General features: G+C 31.3%; 2 protein-coding genes and 1 long non-coding RNA gene across 3 annotated transcripts in view; 1 reads left to right on the forward strand and 2 right to left on the reverse strand.

The window, feature by feature from the left end:
• Positions 1-1,193: 1,193 nt before the first annotated feature.
• On the reverse strand, positions 1,194-2,578 carry LOC105134982 (omega-6 fatty acid desaturase, endoplasmic reticulum isozyme 1-like). The gene has a single exon (XM_011039626.1). The coding sequence runs from the start codon at positions 2,536-2,538 to the stop codon at positions 1,408-1,410; it is 1,131 nt and encodes a 376-aa protein (XP_011037928.1). The 5' UTR covers positions 2,539-2,578; the 3' UTR covers positions 1,194-1,407.
• A 2,362-nt stretch (positions 2,579-4,940) lies between these two features.
• LOC105134981 (omega-6 fatty acid desaturase, endoplasmic reticulum isozyme 1-like) lies at positions 4,941-7,946 on the reverse strand. Its single transcript, XM_011039625.1, has 2 exons — positions 7,859-7,946; positions 4,941-6,281 (listed from the first exon to the last, which is right to left on the reverse strand). The coding sequence occupies exon 2, from the start codon at positions 6,263-6,265 to the stop codon at positions 5,117-5,119; it is 1,149 nt and encodes a 382-aa protein (XP_011037927.1). The 5' UTR covers positions 6,266-6,281; positions 7,859-7,946; the 3' UTR covers positions 4,941-5,116.
• The window catches only part of LOC105134980 (uncharacterized), a 15,891-nt gene continuing 9,092 nt past the window's right edge, over positions 6,426-13,224 (forward strand). The window contains exons 1-2 of the long non-coding RNA XR_844107.1: positions 6,426-6,436; positions 8,493-8,505. This is a non-coding gene — a long non-coding RNA (uncharacterized LOC105134980). The remainder of the gene's footprint in view (positions 6,437-8,492; positions 8,506-13,224) is intronic.

The following is a 13,224-nucleotide window of genomic DNA, read 5'->3' on the forward strand; positions in this document are numbered from 1 at the left end:
GGCTGGTTTTTTCAAAATTTTAATCGGTTTAATCGGGTTTTTTTTTCGGTTTGGTTTTTTCAGGTTTTTTTTTCCGGTTTTCTCGGTTTAATCGGTTTTTCAGTTTTTTTGAACACCCCTAGTTTCTAATGCAATGAATCACTCCATCATAAATCTCACTACTAGAATTTTAAACAATATTAAATGCAATATATAAAAACAATACACTAGTTATTAGATTTTTTTTCCTTTCCAAAAGGAGCCCCACTATCACCTCCCACACAAGTATGTCATATTCTATATTCTCCTTCAGTTATAGTTATTCTGCAACAGAGCAAAACAAAATAACCATCAATAGTTGAGTTTTAATTCCAATTAATGCATACGAGAGCGAAGAATTAAAGGGTTTATTACATGTTAAAAGTTTTAAAAACCAAAAACACCATAACTACATAACTACAGGGAGACAATTAAAATAATTTTTATTCTTCTTTGTCTTCACTTGCCAAGAAGGTTGTAATACAAACTTCTATATAAAAAAAAATTAAAAAATTCTAATACTACTAAATAGAAAAACTAAACTAGAAAAAAATATTTGTTAATTTTCAATTGGAAAAAAACTGAAAAAAGCATTATAATAAAGAATAGAAAATATCTATTTTTTAAATAAAAAATTCATTTTCTTATGAATAGGAAAAAAAACTAAAAAGAAGCATTATAATAAAGAATAGAAAAATATCTATTTTTTATATAAAAATTTCATTTTCTTGTGAATTTTAATTTAATGTTGATGGATAGCTTATTAAAAAAATTGAGAGATAAACTCAATCTCGATATAAGGACACCAATGGCCATATCTTTTTTTTTATTTATGGATTGTAAATAATATAATTGGTTGGTAATTAGCTATTAAATAAAGAAGCAATAGGCTTGACGAAAATCTAATTGTATTCTAACTAGTAGAATGCTAGAAAATCAAATCATGATTTTATTTGTTATTAGTTGAAAGATATGAGCGGGATCAACATTTCTTTCTTAAATTCTTTTGCCACTATTGTTTGTGGTTTTCAGTCTTTCTTCTGTATTTTCCTGACTAAATTATGTTCGTAGATTTCATTATAATCATAGATGATTGGAAATCTTGCGTCATTAGTCTAAAAACAAAAGCTAATTGAAAAGTAAGAACAAATTTTCCAAACTCCAAATATCATTTTTTGATGTTTTTAATTTAGAAATGCGGATGAACCACGCCCGCATTGACAAACAAAAAGAGAAGTACTCAGAAGCTGAATTTCATCACACGTCTATATATCCCATTATTGGCTCAACAACACCTTCAGCCCCATTTATTAGCAACACAATTATACTAGTTTGACTGATCCCTTGCTCGGGGGTGATCTAGCTAGCTAGATTTTAGAGGCAGCAGCATCAAAATTCGTTCCGGTACCAGAACATGCCTTTTTGGGGAGCACCGTCGTCTGGCTCAACATAAAGGCATTCTTTTGCCTCCCTCCATAAGGCCTTGTAAATCGGAGTATCATCAAACTGATAGAACTCGCCCAGTAGTGGCTTGATTGCTTTCGTAGCCTCCATTGCATGATAATGTGGCATGTTAGAGAAGAGATGGTGAGCAACATGCGTGTCTGTAATGTTATGGAACACCTTGTTCAGGATCCCATAGTCTCTATCCATGGTTGCCAAAGCTCCTCTAAGCCACCCCCACTCAGAGGAATCATAATGTGGCAATGCAGGGTGAGTGTGCTGCAAGTATGTGATGGTGACAAGGAAACCATTAGCAATAAGTAACGGTACCCCATAAATGCATACCAGAAATGCCAGCCCTTGTGACGTAGCAATGTTGTAGAGCACAAAAGTTGCAGCAAGAATGCCTAGATCAGAAATGTAAACCTGGAGCCTTTCACGATCAGAATATATGGGGCTATAGGGATCATAGTGACAGGCAAAGCGATCATAGGGTCGGCCGGAAACGTTGAAGGTTAGATATAAGGGCCAGCCAACCAGAAGTGATACAGCCAGACTTAAAGCTCGGCCAGGTGGGTTGTTTAGGTACTTGGAATACCATGCGACACGGGACTTGGTTTTCGGGACAAACACTTCGTCGCGCTCGAGGGACCCTGTGTTCAAATGGTGGCGGCGGTGGCTGTATTTCCAGGAAAAGTATGGGATGAAAAGTGCAGAGTGGAGGATTAGGCCAACGGTGTCATCAACCCACTGGTAGTCACTGAAGGCGTGGTGGCCACATTCATGAGCAATGACCCAAACACCGGTGAGAACGCAGCCTTGGAGAACCCAGTAGACGGGCCATGTGATGTAGGCAAGAGGGGATGGTAGGAGGTGGAAATATGTGATGGCAAGGTAGCAGAAGAGAAAGCTTAAGGAGAGGTCATAAACAGCATAGGACAAGGAGTGGATAAGGGATCGTTGGAAGCAATGGGGAGGGATGGCCTTCTTGATTTTTCCAAGTGTAAATGGAGGATCCGTGTTTGGCATTCTCTTGAAGCTGCTTTCCTTTCCTTCATGCACTCCATTGACTCCCATTGTCGTCCTCAGCTTCCTTGAATGCCATGATTTAGCAGATATCATATTCTTATAATCTGATTTCACAGCATGCATGTATGTGTATTAATGGCAATTACGTACCTGCTTCGAGAAAGCATAGGCTTAGAAGAAAAGGAAAAAATAAATGTTGTAGGACCATGAAAATGGCTGAAGTATTGGGAAGAAATTAACTATCACCGTTAATTTTTGTGTTTAAACATTTATTTTAAAAAAAAATAATTTTTTTTATTTTTTTACTTTAAATTAATTTTTATATATTTTTATGTTATTTTTAATGGGTTCGTATCTAAAATAATATTTAAAAATAAAAAAAAATATTATTTTAATATCTTTTGAGTAAAAAATATTTTAAAAAATAACCATTACTAAACTCTTAAATATTCTCTACATATCATGCTTTGTTAATAAAAATAAAAAATATTTTTATAATAAAATCAGTTCAAATTAAACATTCATAACTAATTTTTAAAAAAAAATAAACAATAAAAATATAAAAATATATATCAAGTGAATAGTATTTGTGATAGTCATTGAAATATCATAGTCAAAATAATTTATTCGTGAATCTGCAATTTAAAATTTGAAATAAACTGGATTAACTTATAATTCCGTTAATTTCATATAAATCTAACACTAAATTTTTTTAAAAAATTATTTTTAATAAAAAAAATATCTAAGTTAATTTACTCACCAACCTACAAGGAAAAACAATTTAATGCTCCTAGTGTTTTTTTCTGGATCACCCCATACGAGGGTGGCATCTATAATTTTTATAATGCAATTTTGTAGTTCTATACATTTCGTTGTCCTACTGCGTGTATATATGAATTTAACAAAATTTGTTGAAACTTCAGTTAAATTTTTCCAAAAATACACTGCAATTATTAGCTATTAAATAGTGATATGAATGCGTTGTACACAGCATACCTAAAATTAGTCGGACATCAGAACCAATAGCACATGCCAAAGGAGCGATCTGATTAACCTAATCTAAACATCAGAAAAGGATATATAGACAAGATCATTAATATTTCAACCACCTAAATAATAATCTTCTACCTCCTCCATAAATTGCAACAGTTAATTAAGAAATGTAGGTGAAGTTAAATGGTAATTAATGAAAAACAAAGTGAATAATCATAATTGTAAAATCTAAGACAAGTGAAGTGGTTTCAATCAATTTAAAACTTAAATCAATTCGATTTAAAAAAATAGAATGAAAAATCACAACTAACCAAATAAAAAACTCAAATTAATCTCTTGACGTGAGTTTGATCTAGTCAAAACCATACCTTCAATTTATTAATTTTTTTAAAGATTTTTTATTAAAATAATATTATTTTAATTATTTTTAGAAAAAAATTAAGGGATAGATTTTACTGGTCTGGTTAGTTTGATTTGTTTTTCAGTGAAATGTTATGGGCACTAAAGCATGCTTGATGGCACATTTGGCAAATTGTCTAAACTAAAAACAAACGCAAGGCTTGCCCTCTCACCACACAGCTACGACAATATGGTTCCGAAAGGGAAGGTATGGTGACCGATTCAGAAATTTAGCTTAAGGAATCAGAATTAAATTTTTTAGCAATTTATTTTTTCAATAAGAGTACAGACAGTTTCCTAGTTGTTCTAAGCATTGATACTTTTCTCAATTCTCAAATACAATAACAAATCCAAAATAATTTTATCAAGATCTCAAATGAAATTACTCTTGATATAAAATTCTTGGGATAAAACTTATTTGCAAGATTGTAAATATCAAGATACTTTTTTCAACGCATATTTCGATCGGAGACAGATTTTATGAAGATAGAGATGCAGTCATTACAGCATGCTTTATATACTCTTTGGAAAAATAATTGTTTTCAGGGGCGATGGTGCCGGTCCTCCAGTTTCCTTTGACTCTGCCACCTTGTAGTTTCAGAAAAATCATATGAATGCCAAAATATTATTGAGTTTTGAGAATTTTAAGAATTCATCAAAATAAAAGGGTTTAAAAATGAGTCATAACCATAAGCATAAATGGAAATAGGAAAATTGCGGAGCATTAATGCGGAATGCCCCTTTTTTAGTCAAGTTTTGCCTCAGGATTTGGAGGCCTATCTCCAGGTTCAAAAGATGGCTCAGATGAGTCATTATAACAAGTGCTGGTTCCTCGAGGATTTGTACTGGTGTTGAAGAGTATGATGAAGGGGTTTATCTTATCCTTTACATGAATATTGTTTCTCATCTCCCTCCTATTTTTCTGTGCTCGTCTGTGTTTATTTAATTTCTTGCGAGGTTTTATAGACAAACTTGACAGAGGAAACACCACAAAAAAATATAGTCATCATCGCTTTTGTAGTCTACAAACAAAAGCTGATAGCAGCTAAGAAGAGAAGTATTCATAAGTTGATTTTTATGTTTTTTTCATAAGAATTAATAAGTTGATGAGTTTCATTACAAGTCCATTACATTTTTAGCTCAACAACACCTTTTCCCCCATTTATTAGCAACACGCTACACAGATTGAACCCTACCCTTGCATCTAGCTAGCATGATTTTGCAGGCAGCAGGATCAAAACTTGTTCCGGTACCAGAACACGCCTTTTTCAGGAGCTCCGTCATCTGGATCAACATACAAGCATTCTTTGGTCTCCCTCCATAAGGCCTTGTAAATTGGAGTATCATCAAACTGATAGAACTCGCCCAGTATTGGCTTGATTGCTTTCGTAGCCTCCATTGCATGATAATGTGGCATGTTAGAGAAGAGATGGTGAGCTACATGCGTGTCTGTAATGTTATGGAAGACCTTGTTCAGGATCCCGTAGTCTCTATCCATGGTTGACAAAGCTCCTCTAAGCCACTCCCATTCAGAGGAATCATAATGTGGCAATGCAGGGTGAGTGTGCTGCAAGTATGTGATGGTGACAAGGAAGCCATTAGCAATAAGTAACGGTACCCCATAAATGCATATCAGAAATCCCAGCCCTCGAGACACAGCGATGCTGTAAAGCACAAAAGTTGCAGCAAAAATGCCAAGATCAGAAATGTAAATCTGAAGCCTTTCACGGTCAGAATATATGGGGCCATAGGGATCATAGTGACAGGCAAAGCGATCATAGGGTCGGCCTGAAACGTTGAAGGCTAGGTATAAGGGCCAGCCTAGCAGAATCGTGACACCAAGACTTAAAGCTCGGCCTGGTGGGTTGTTTAGGTACTGGGAATACCATGCGATTCGAGACTTGGGCTTTGGAACGAACACTTCGTCGCGCTCAAGGGACCCTGTGTTTGAGTGATGGCGGCGGTGGCTGTATTTCCAGGAAAAGTAAGGGACTAAAAGCGCAGAATGGAGGATTAAACCAACGGTGTCATCAACCCACCGGTAGTCACTGAATGCATGGTGACCACATTCATGAGAAATAACCCAAGCACCAGTGAGAATGCTGCCTTGGAGAATCCAGTACATGGGCCACGCAACACAGGAGAGCGGGGATGGTAGGAGGTCGAAGTATGTGATGGCAATGTAGCAGAGGAGAAAGCTTATGCTCAGATCATAAACCACGTAGGAGAATGAGCGGAGAAGGGATCGTTCGAAGCAATGGGGCGGGATGGCCTTCTTGATTTTGCCAAGAGTAAACGGAGGCTTCGCATGTGGCATTCTCTTGATGCGGCTTTCCTTTCCTCCATGCTTGCCGCTGGAGGCAAACACTCTATTGGCTCCCATTGTCTGTTCAGCTTCCTTGAAATTCATGACAACATGAACAAATAATTTAGTTGAATTATTAGATTAGCCAGGGTCACTGTAAATATATCACAGTACTTTGAGCATGCATTGATGGCCTGTAACTGCTTCCAGAAAGCATAGGCTTAGAAGAAAACGAAACACTAAATTAATGTAGGAGGACCATGGAATTGGCTGGATCATAACAAGAGGCAAGGGATCGACAAAACGTACTGATGCATATGACTTTACAGGATCCATGGCGGTCCAGGCTAAGATATATATGACTTTAGCATTGAGTGAAAATATTCCAAGAACATGCTCTAACTAACAACTATTATACAGTATAATTTCTCTGTACTCGGCATATCCAAAATTAGTCTACATCAAAACAAGGAGTGCATGCCAAAATTCATCGTTTTTATCGATCTAATTAACCTAATCTTAACATCATTAATGTTTCAACTACCTCAATAATATTATTTTACCTGTATATTTAGTAAAACACAGCAGGCAAATGTACGTGAAGACAATCAATGAAAAACACAGCTGTCGGTGTTGTTTCTGACTAAAATATCATGGACCCTGGTGCACGCATGATGACAGTACATGTATGGGGAAATTGTCAGAACAGGCAATAAATGTAAGGGAGACCCTCTCAAGACACCACCATGACTTGCAGTTTCTGAACCATGCATGCCACAGGCAGACACATATACATTTTTGTTCATCACTGCCACTTGTTTGTCTTGTTCAATAATTTACTTTCAAATACAGCCAAAATGAAGAACAGAACCTGTCAAAGCTAGATTTTCTTTATTGACACTTAAAAAAAAAAAAAAGATTCCTAAATTCAAGCAAAGTTTGTTAGTTCGAAAGTTACCTGAGCATGCATTTACATGGTCATAGAAAATAATTAGCGGTGCGTGTTAATTAGTTTAGTTACTTCCTTTTCTAGATTTATTTTGAAGAAACAGATAGAAACATGGAGGCTAAAAACACCCCACTTAATTTCTGTTTTATCCAATTAATACGAAAAATAAAAGTTGTTGGAAAGAGAAGGCTAAAGATTTGGAGATCAAGACACAGAACTCCATTGTATCTGTTAAAAATACCTACTCTTGTAACCAAAACAAAGAAATTTCCAGCTATGAGGTTTCACAATATGAGACATAGCGCTGCTGCCGCTAATGCACGCCACACTCTAAAAAAGTTGGAATGGGAAAACAAAAAACTCCACATTATGGGGTAAAAAATCTGAATAGTGGGCAAAAACAGATTGCAGAATCAAAACCTAGCTTCATGGTATGTTGCACGGCAATAAGAAAGTTGAAAAACGAATCTACTCAGATATTATTCTCTCCACTGTTTTTACTTTTTTGAATTTTATTTTATTTTCCTTTTCTTTTTTGACATTTTGAGCGTGGAGATGAAAAACTATATATGCATCTTAACTCCCATTAAGCCCTTAGCCACAGAAAACCATTCCTACATTTTGAGCGTGGAGATGAAAAACTATGCATCTCAACTCAAGCTGAATATTGTTTGAAGAAACCATTCATGGATCATGCATATTGTTTGAAGAAACAAATGTACCTGAATATAGAAGGCGCCTTCTCGCAAAAGAAGTGCACTCAAGCTGTATGTCTCTCTGCTTATTTGGGCTGCCTTGCCTGGTTAGAATCCTTGACAAAAACCACCATTTAAAAGCACTCTCGAAAGAGACCGTGGGCATGTGATGACACTGCGTTCATTTATGAACGTAGTTATTGACACGTCAATATGAAGATGTTACTTTTTACTTGATCAAGATTTTCTTCATTTAATAAAGGGTACATCGATGTGAAGATGTGGCTCTTTACTAGATCAAGATTTTCTTCGTTTAGTCAAGGGTCTTGCTCGTGGATGGGTGACTCCTTAATTTACTTGCTCGTCAGGGTAATTGATAGGACGTTATGGTTCTTGATAGCAAGACAGGAATATAGCTTAAGGTTGAGTGTATTCTCGATTATTATAAGAAACTCTGTTGCGGCAAAAACAATACAGCAAAGAAATATGATGCATGATGATCTTTTCACGGTGGCTTTTTTTTTTCCTTCAAACTTTTCTTTAGCCAATTGTATTTTTTTAGGGTCAAATTAAAGTTTGAGATTTGTTGTGCAAGAATAATATTAAAAGATAAGGGATTGAAATTTAAAAAAAAAATAGAAAGAGAGATAATTGAAAGTAGTTTAAAAAATAAGGTAAAAAGTTCATTTTGGTCTTCATGCTTTCTAAGTTATGAATATATGATTCTTCATATTTTAAAAAATACAATTTTAGTTCAAAATTTTATTTTTTTCTCCCTAATTCAAGAGACAAGAGATTGTTATCGGAATCCAATAATGAAGAGAGAAAATCTTAATTAATACGGCTTCCAACCATAAAAAAATATAGATTTTCATGTTGATGGTTCCTTTCATTAGGTGATTTTTAAGTAGGTACTTTTTGCTTCTTTTTTTTCTAGAAATGATAGATTTGAGCTTGAGAAGTTTTTTATTACTAATTGATTTTAGGATTTTGAGTGGGTTTTTGGAAGTCAGATACAAGGTTTATCAAAATATACATGGTGTTTTATTGGTATTTTAACTTAAAAATAAATTGAAAAAAGATTTTCAAGTTGAAAAAACATCAATCATGATTTTATAATCACCATTACAGTTAAAATCTATAGAGAAGCAGTGATGCATCGCTTAGTTATAATTTTTTTCAAAGATATTAAAAGGAAACAATACATCTTCAAGCTCTTAATAAATATTAAGTTATCTCAGACATGCAAGCTCAGTGACATATTAGGTCACCTTGGTCAGGCTTGTGCATCTAGGCCACTTTTTTCATTTATTATTTTATTTTTTTCTTATAATATCATCTTTTATTAGCTTTTTTTTCTATTTTAATAAATGTTTAATAATTTTTTATGATTTTTCTTATAGAATATGATTTAATTTTTTCTTAATTTATAGATAAGATTTCATTATTTTTTCTTTCAGAAAACAGTTTTCTTTCTTTGTAACCCTACTTAAATTTTTCTCTCTTTAATTTTATTCAATCTCTATCCTATATGTTTTTTATTATCATTTTATTAAATAAAAACATTGGTTTGAAGAAACAATAACATTATTAAATACAATCAAATTTATGGCTCATGTATAATTTCTATATCTTAACTTTTTAAGTTAGTCTTTACTTAAATGTATTTATTTTTCATTTGGTTTTCACGTAAAATTATAATTTTTTTTTTCAATATGAGCAATCTTATATAATATTTTTTTAATGTATTCATTCTTGTTTCCTGTGTGTTTGTTTTTGTTATTACTTGATTACATTAAAAGTTTATTCTAGGAAAAATTTATTAAATACAACTATATATATGGTATGTATTGTTAAATCAAATATCTTGCTATGCTTTTATGTTTCTATTTTTTCAGTTTAATCTTCAGTTATCTTAACTACTTTTTTAATGTTTTATTAGCATGAATAGTCATTTGATTAAATAAAAAATATATTCTAAGAAAAACAAGTACTAAACAAAAATGTGTACACAATCTGTATTGTAAGATCAAATATCTTTATTTGCATCTACCTCTTCATTTTTCCAGTTTTTTCATTAGCTATCACTAAACGCTTTTCAATGTTTATTGGCACAAATAATTCTCTATTTATTTAATTAAATATATGCATAAGCTTTTCAGTTAAAAAATGTTGGAAATTATATATTAGTTTTAAGCTTTTCAGTTAAAAAATGTTGGAAAATTATATATTAGTTTTTTTATTAAAAAAACATTATTTCACATGTGATGAAAGACAAGTCAAAAAGTTAGTCAGTTATAGATTAAGTGTGGTTGGTGTTTCATAATAAAAATAACATAAATATATTTGATTATAACAAAAAAAAAATATATATATATATATATGATGGTTTATTTTTTCTTTCAAAATAGAAAAAAAAAAGGAAAACATGTCCTTTTTATCCCAATTGACTTTATCATTTCTATTTTGAAACAGTAATCTAACACTATCTTATTTATTAAATAATAAAAATAATTATTTTCATTAAATAGATGAGGTTAAGGTCCACCAAATCCTCTAATAAAGAAAAAAATTCTTATGATTTTTTTATCTTAATTTATTTATTTTCTTAAAGATAAGAAACTTAGGTCGTGCACTTTATATATGAATTAGATATAGTTTTAATAAATTTATGATTAATTTATCCTAACCATTTATTAAGACTTGACACTACTAGAAAACTATAAAATACCAACGAAAAACCGATAGAAAAAATTTCATCAATGCATTACCATGACATTTACTAACAGAAAATAATATCATTGTTTCATTCATAATCACTAATAAAAGTAGTTTTGTCAATGATTATCAAGGGAGTTACTAATGGAATTCAAATTATAATAAAAAATAAGGTAATTATTTTCTCATTCATTTCGTCAGCAAATCTAATATGTCAATATTTTCAACTAACTTAATGATGATAATTCACCTTTGTTAATTTTTGTCACTAAATTTATTGGTAATATTTTTTTTACAAATGTTTTTCATTTTTTATCTCGTTGATAAAATAATCATAGACAAACTATTAGTGTAAATACTGACTTAAATTTTCATCTGTAAAACTATTAAATACGGTGGTGACAACACATTTCTCTCTCCTTTATTTTGTCATAAATTTAGCTTTAATCATCACAAATCCAGCAATCTCAATAATTAATTTTTCAGTATCCATGTCCTGATTCAACTTCTTTTAAATATTTATCATATCAAGTAAGCAAACCTATCTATTTTTTATTATAACCCTTTTTTATGTTAATTTTTTGGCATTTTTGCATAGTATATGTAGTTTGTTTATATGTTTACTTGTTTTATAGCTTTTTTCTAAAGAACTTTGTTTTATGAATGTATGATTTGTACATGTTAAGGTTTAGTTGAGATTTAGAAAAATCATATTTATTTATCATTTGATGAAATCGAGTTAGATTTTGTAATTTAAATGTGTTATAATAAAATAAATAATGGGTTATTTGATGGGTGCATTTCATATTTTATCGATTTTATTATTAAGTTAAGAATTTTAAAAAAAATTGAATAAATTTTATTTTTTTATGAAAATTGATAATGATTAAAAGGCACTATTAAAATAGATTGAATCAATTTGACTGGAACCAATGATAGTTGATCAGTTAGATACTGATAATTTATTTAGTTCACCTTATTAATTAATCATTAATATTTTATATAGGTTTTATATAAATAATGGATGATCATTCTTAAATATATTGAGTTTCACTCAAAGGGTTATGCTGGATGGATATTGTAATAGGGTTAAGGGTTTTATTAAATATGTACTATCTAATCTAAAGAATATTAGTGGAGAAAATATCAAATATATATGTAAGAGGTGTTAAAATATAAAAATTATCGATCCATATATTGTTACGATGTGTCTTTTATAAAAATAATTCATAAAAAAGTACTTGGCTAGTTTGTATATAGAAAACCATATGTTGCTTAAAAAAGTATGGTGGAAAAGACAATTGACTCTACTACTAATTCTAGCAACATACATGGAGTTGAATGATTAATTTTAATGAACAAATAGAAATTCAAGTTTATAAATTTTAAAATTGCTCAACGATAACATTAGCAATAAAATTATCGATGGATATGTTTTTGTTTCAACAAAGTTGGGTTTCCAAAAGCCTTAAATGAAAGCCTATGATTGATTGGTTTGGAAAGTTCAAGGTTAGTATATATATATAAACAGTTATTTTTTAACATTTAATTTGGTTTATTTTTAAACTTTAATAAACTAATTATTTATGAAACTAACATATAAGAAAAAATCTTGTTGGGAGAAGGCTAACAATGACATAGTCATAAGAGTGAGAGATTCTCAATGTCATTAGATAAGATTGAATTCAAATTGTAATGAATTATCTTTAAAATATTAAAATTTTATTTTTCATTATCTTATTTGATTTCTTTTTCAAGAACTAAGTTGCGTAATTCCTGGTGTAAAGCCTATAAAAAAATGCAAAAGATAAAATTCTTTCAGGTTAAGAATACATGGTTATGTGGAAGGGTTTCAAACCTCCACACGTCTTCAAGGGTACCTGGGATGTTTATATCCAACAAGTGATGTTAAAGCATTTTTTAAGGTATGCAGTCGCAGTCAGGTTCAAAAAAACTGACCAATAAGATTATGGTTCCATAATCAGACACGCCAGTGGATCCATTATATTTATTTCACATGCAAATTGAAAAGTAAGATCATGTTTTATATACTAATTTTTTTTCAAAGTGTATTATATGAAATTTTTTAATTAAAAGTAGCTTTTTTTTGTATGCTACAGTTTTAAAGCGCGATCCAAAACTGGTGGAGCTTCTTGTTAAACTCAAATGCGAAAAGAAGACAAATAGAAAAGGATGTAGTAATGCGTGGATAGTCGAGCCTAAAAGTTTGTGTTAAGTTGGATTTGAACATTTTTTAAGTTATTGTTTTATATATATTTGCTAACTTTTTTTTTTTGAAAATATATAACACCCAATTGCTTAAGAGATATAAGGACAATCCTTCGACCCATCTAAAACTGAATTTGGATTTGTGGTTGGAGGCTAGATTCAGGTTTATAATATCTTCAACACCACAATTGAGGATATAAAAGCGAGTTATAATGTCTTGATCATTAAGACCACGTAACTTGGATAGAGCCAGCAATCACCATTTGTTTATGTAATTGTACGAGAACAAGTTCAAGCTAAGATTACTGATTAGTACTTAAAAGTGCATTTTTATCATGGTTTTATATCATCATTTTGCACTTGAAGTATCAATAACTCCTTAACCAAAGCATATTTTATAATAATATATCTAATAATATAAGATAACTTTAATTTGTGGTAAATGT

The sequence above is a fragment of the Populus euphratica genome, unplaced genomic scaffold (genome assembly GCF_000495115.2).
Source record: "Populus euphratica unplaced genomic scaffold, PopEup_1.0 scaffold57.1, whole genome shotgun sequence".
Classification (NCBI taxonomy): Eukaryota; Viridiplantae; Streptophyta; class Magnoliopsida; order Malpighiales; family Salicaceae; genus Populus; species Populus euphratica.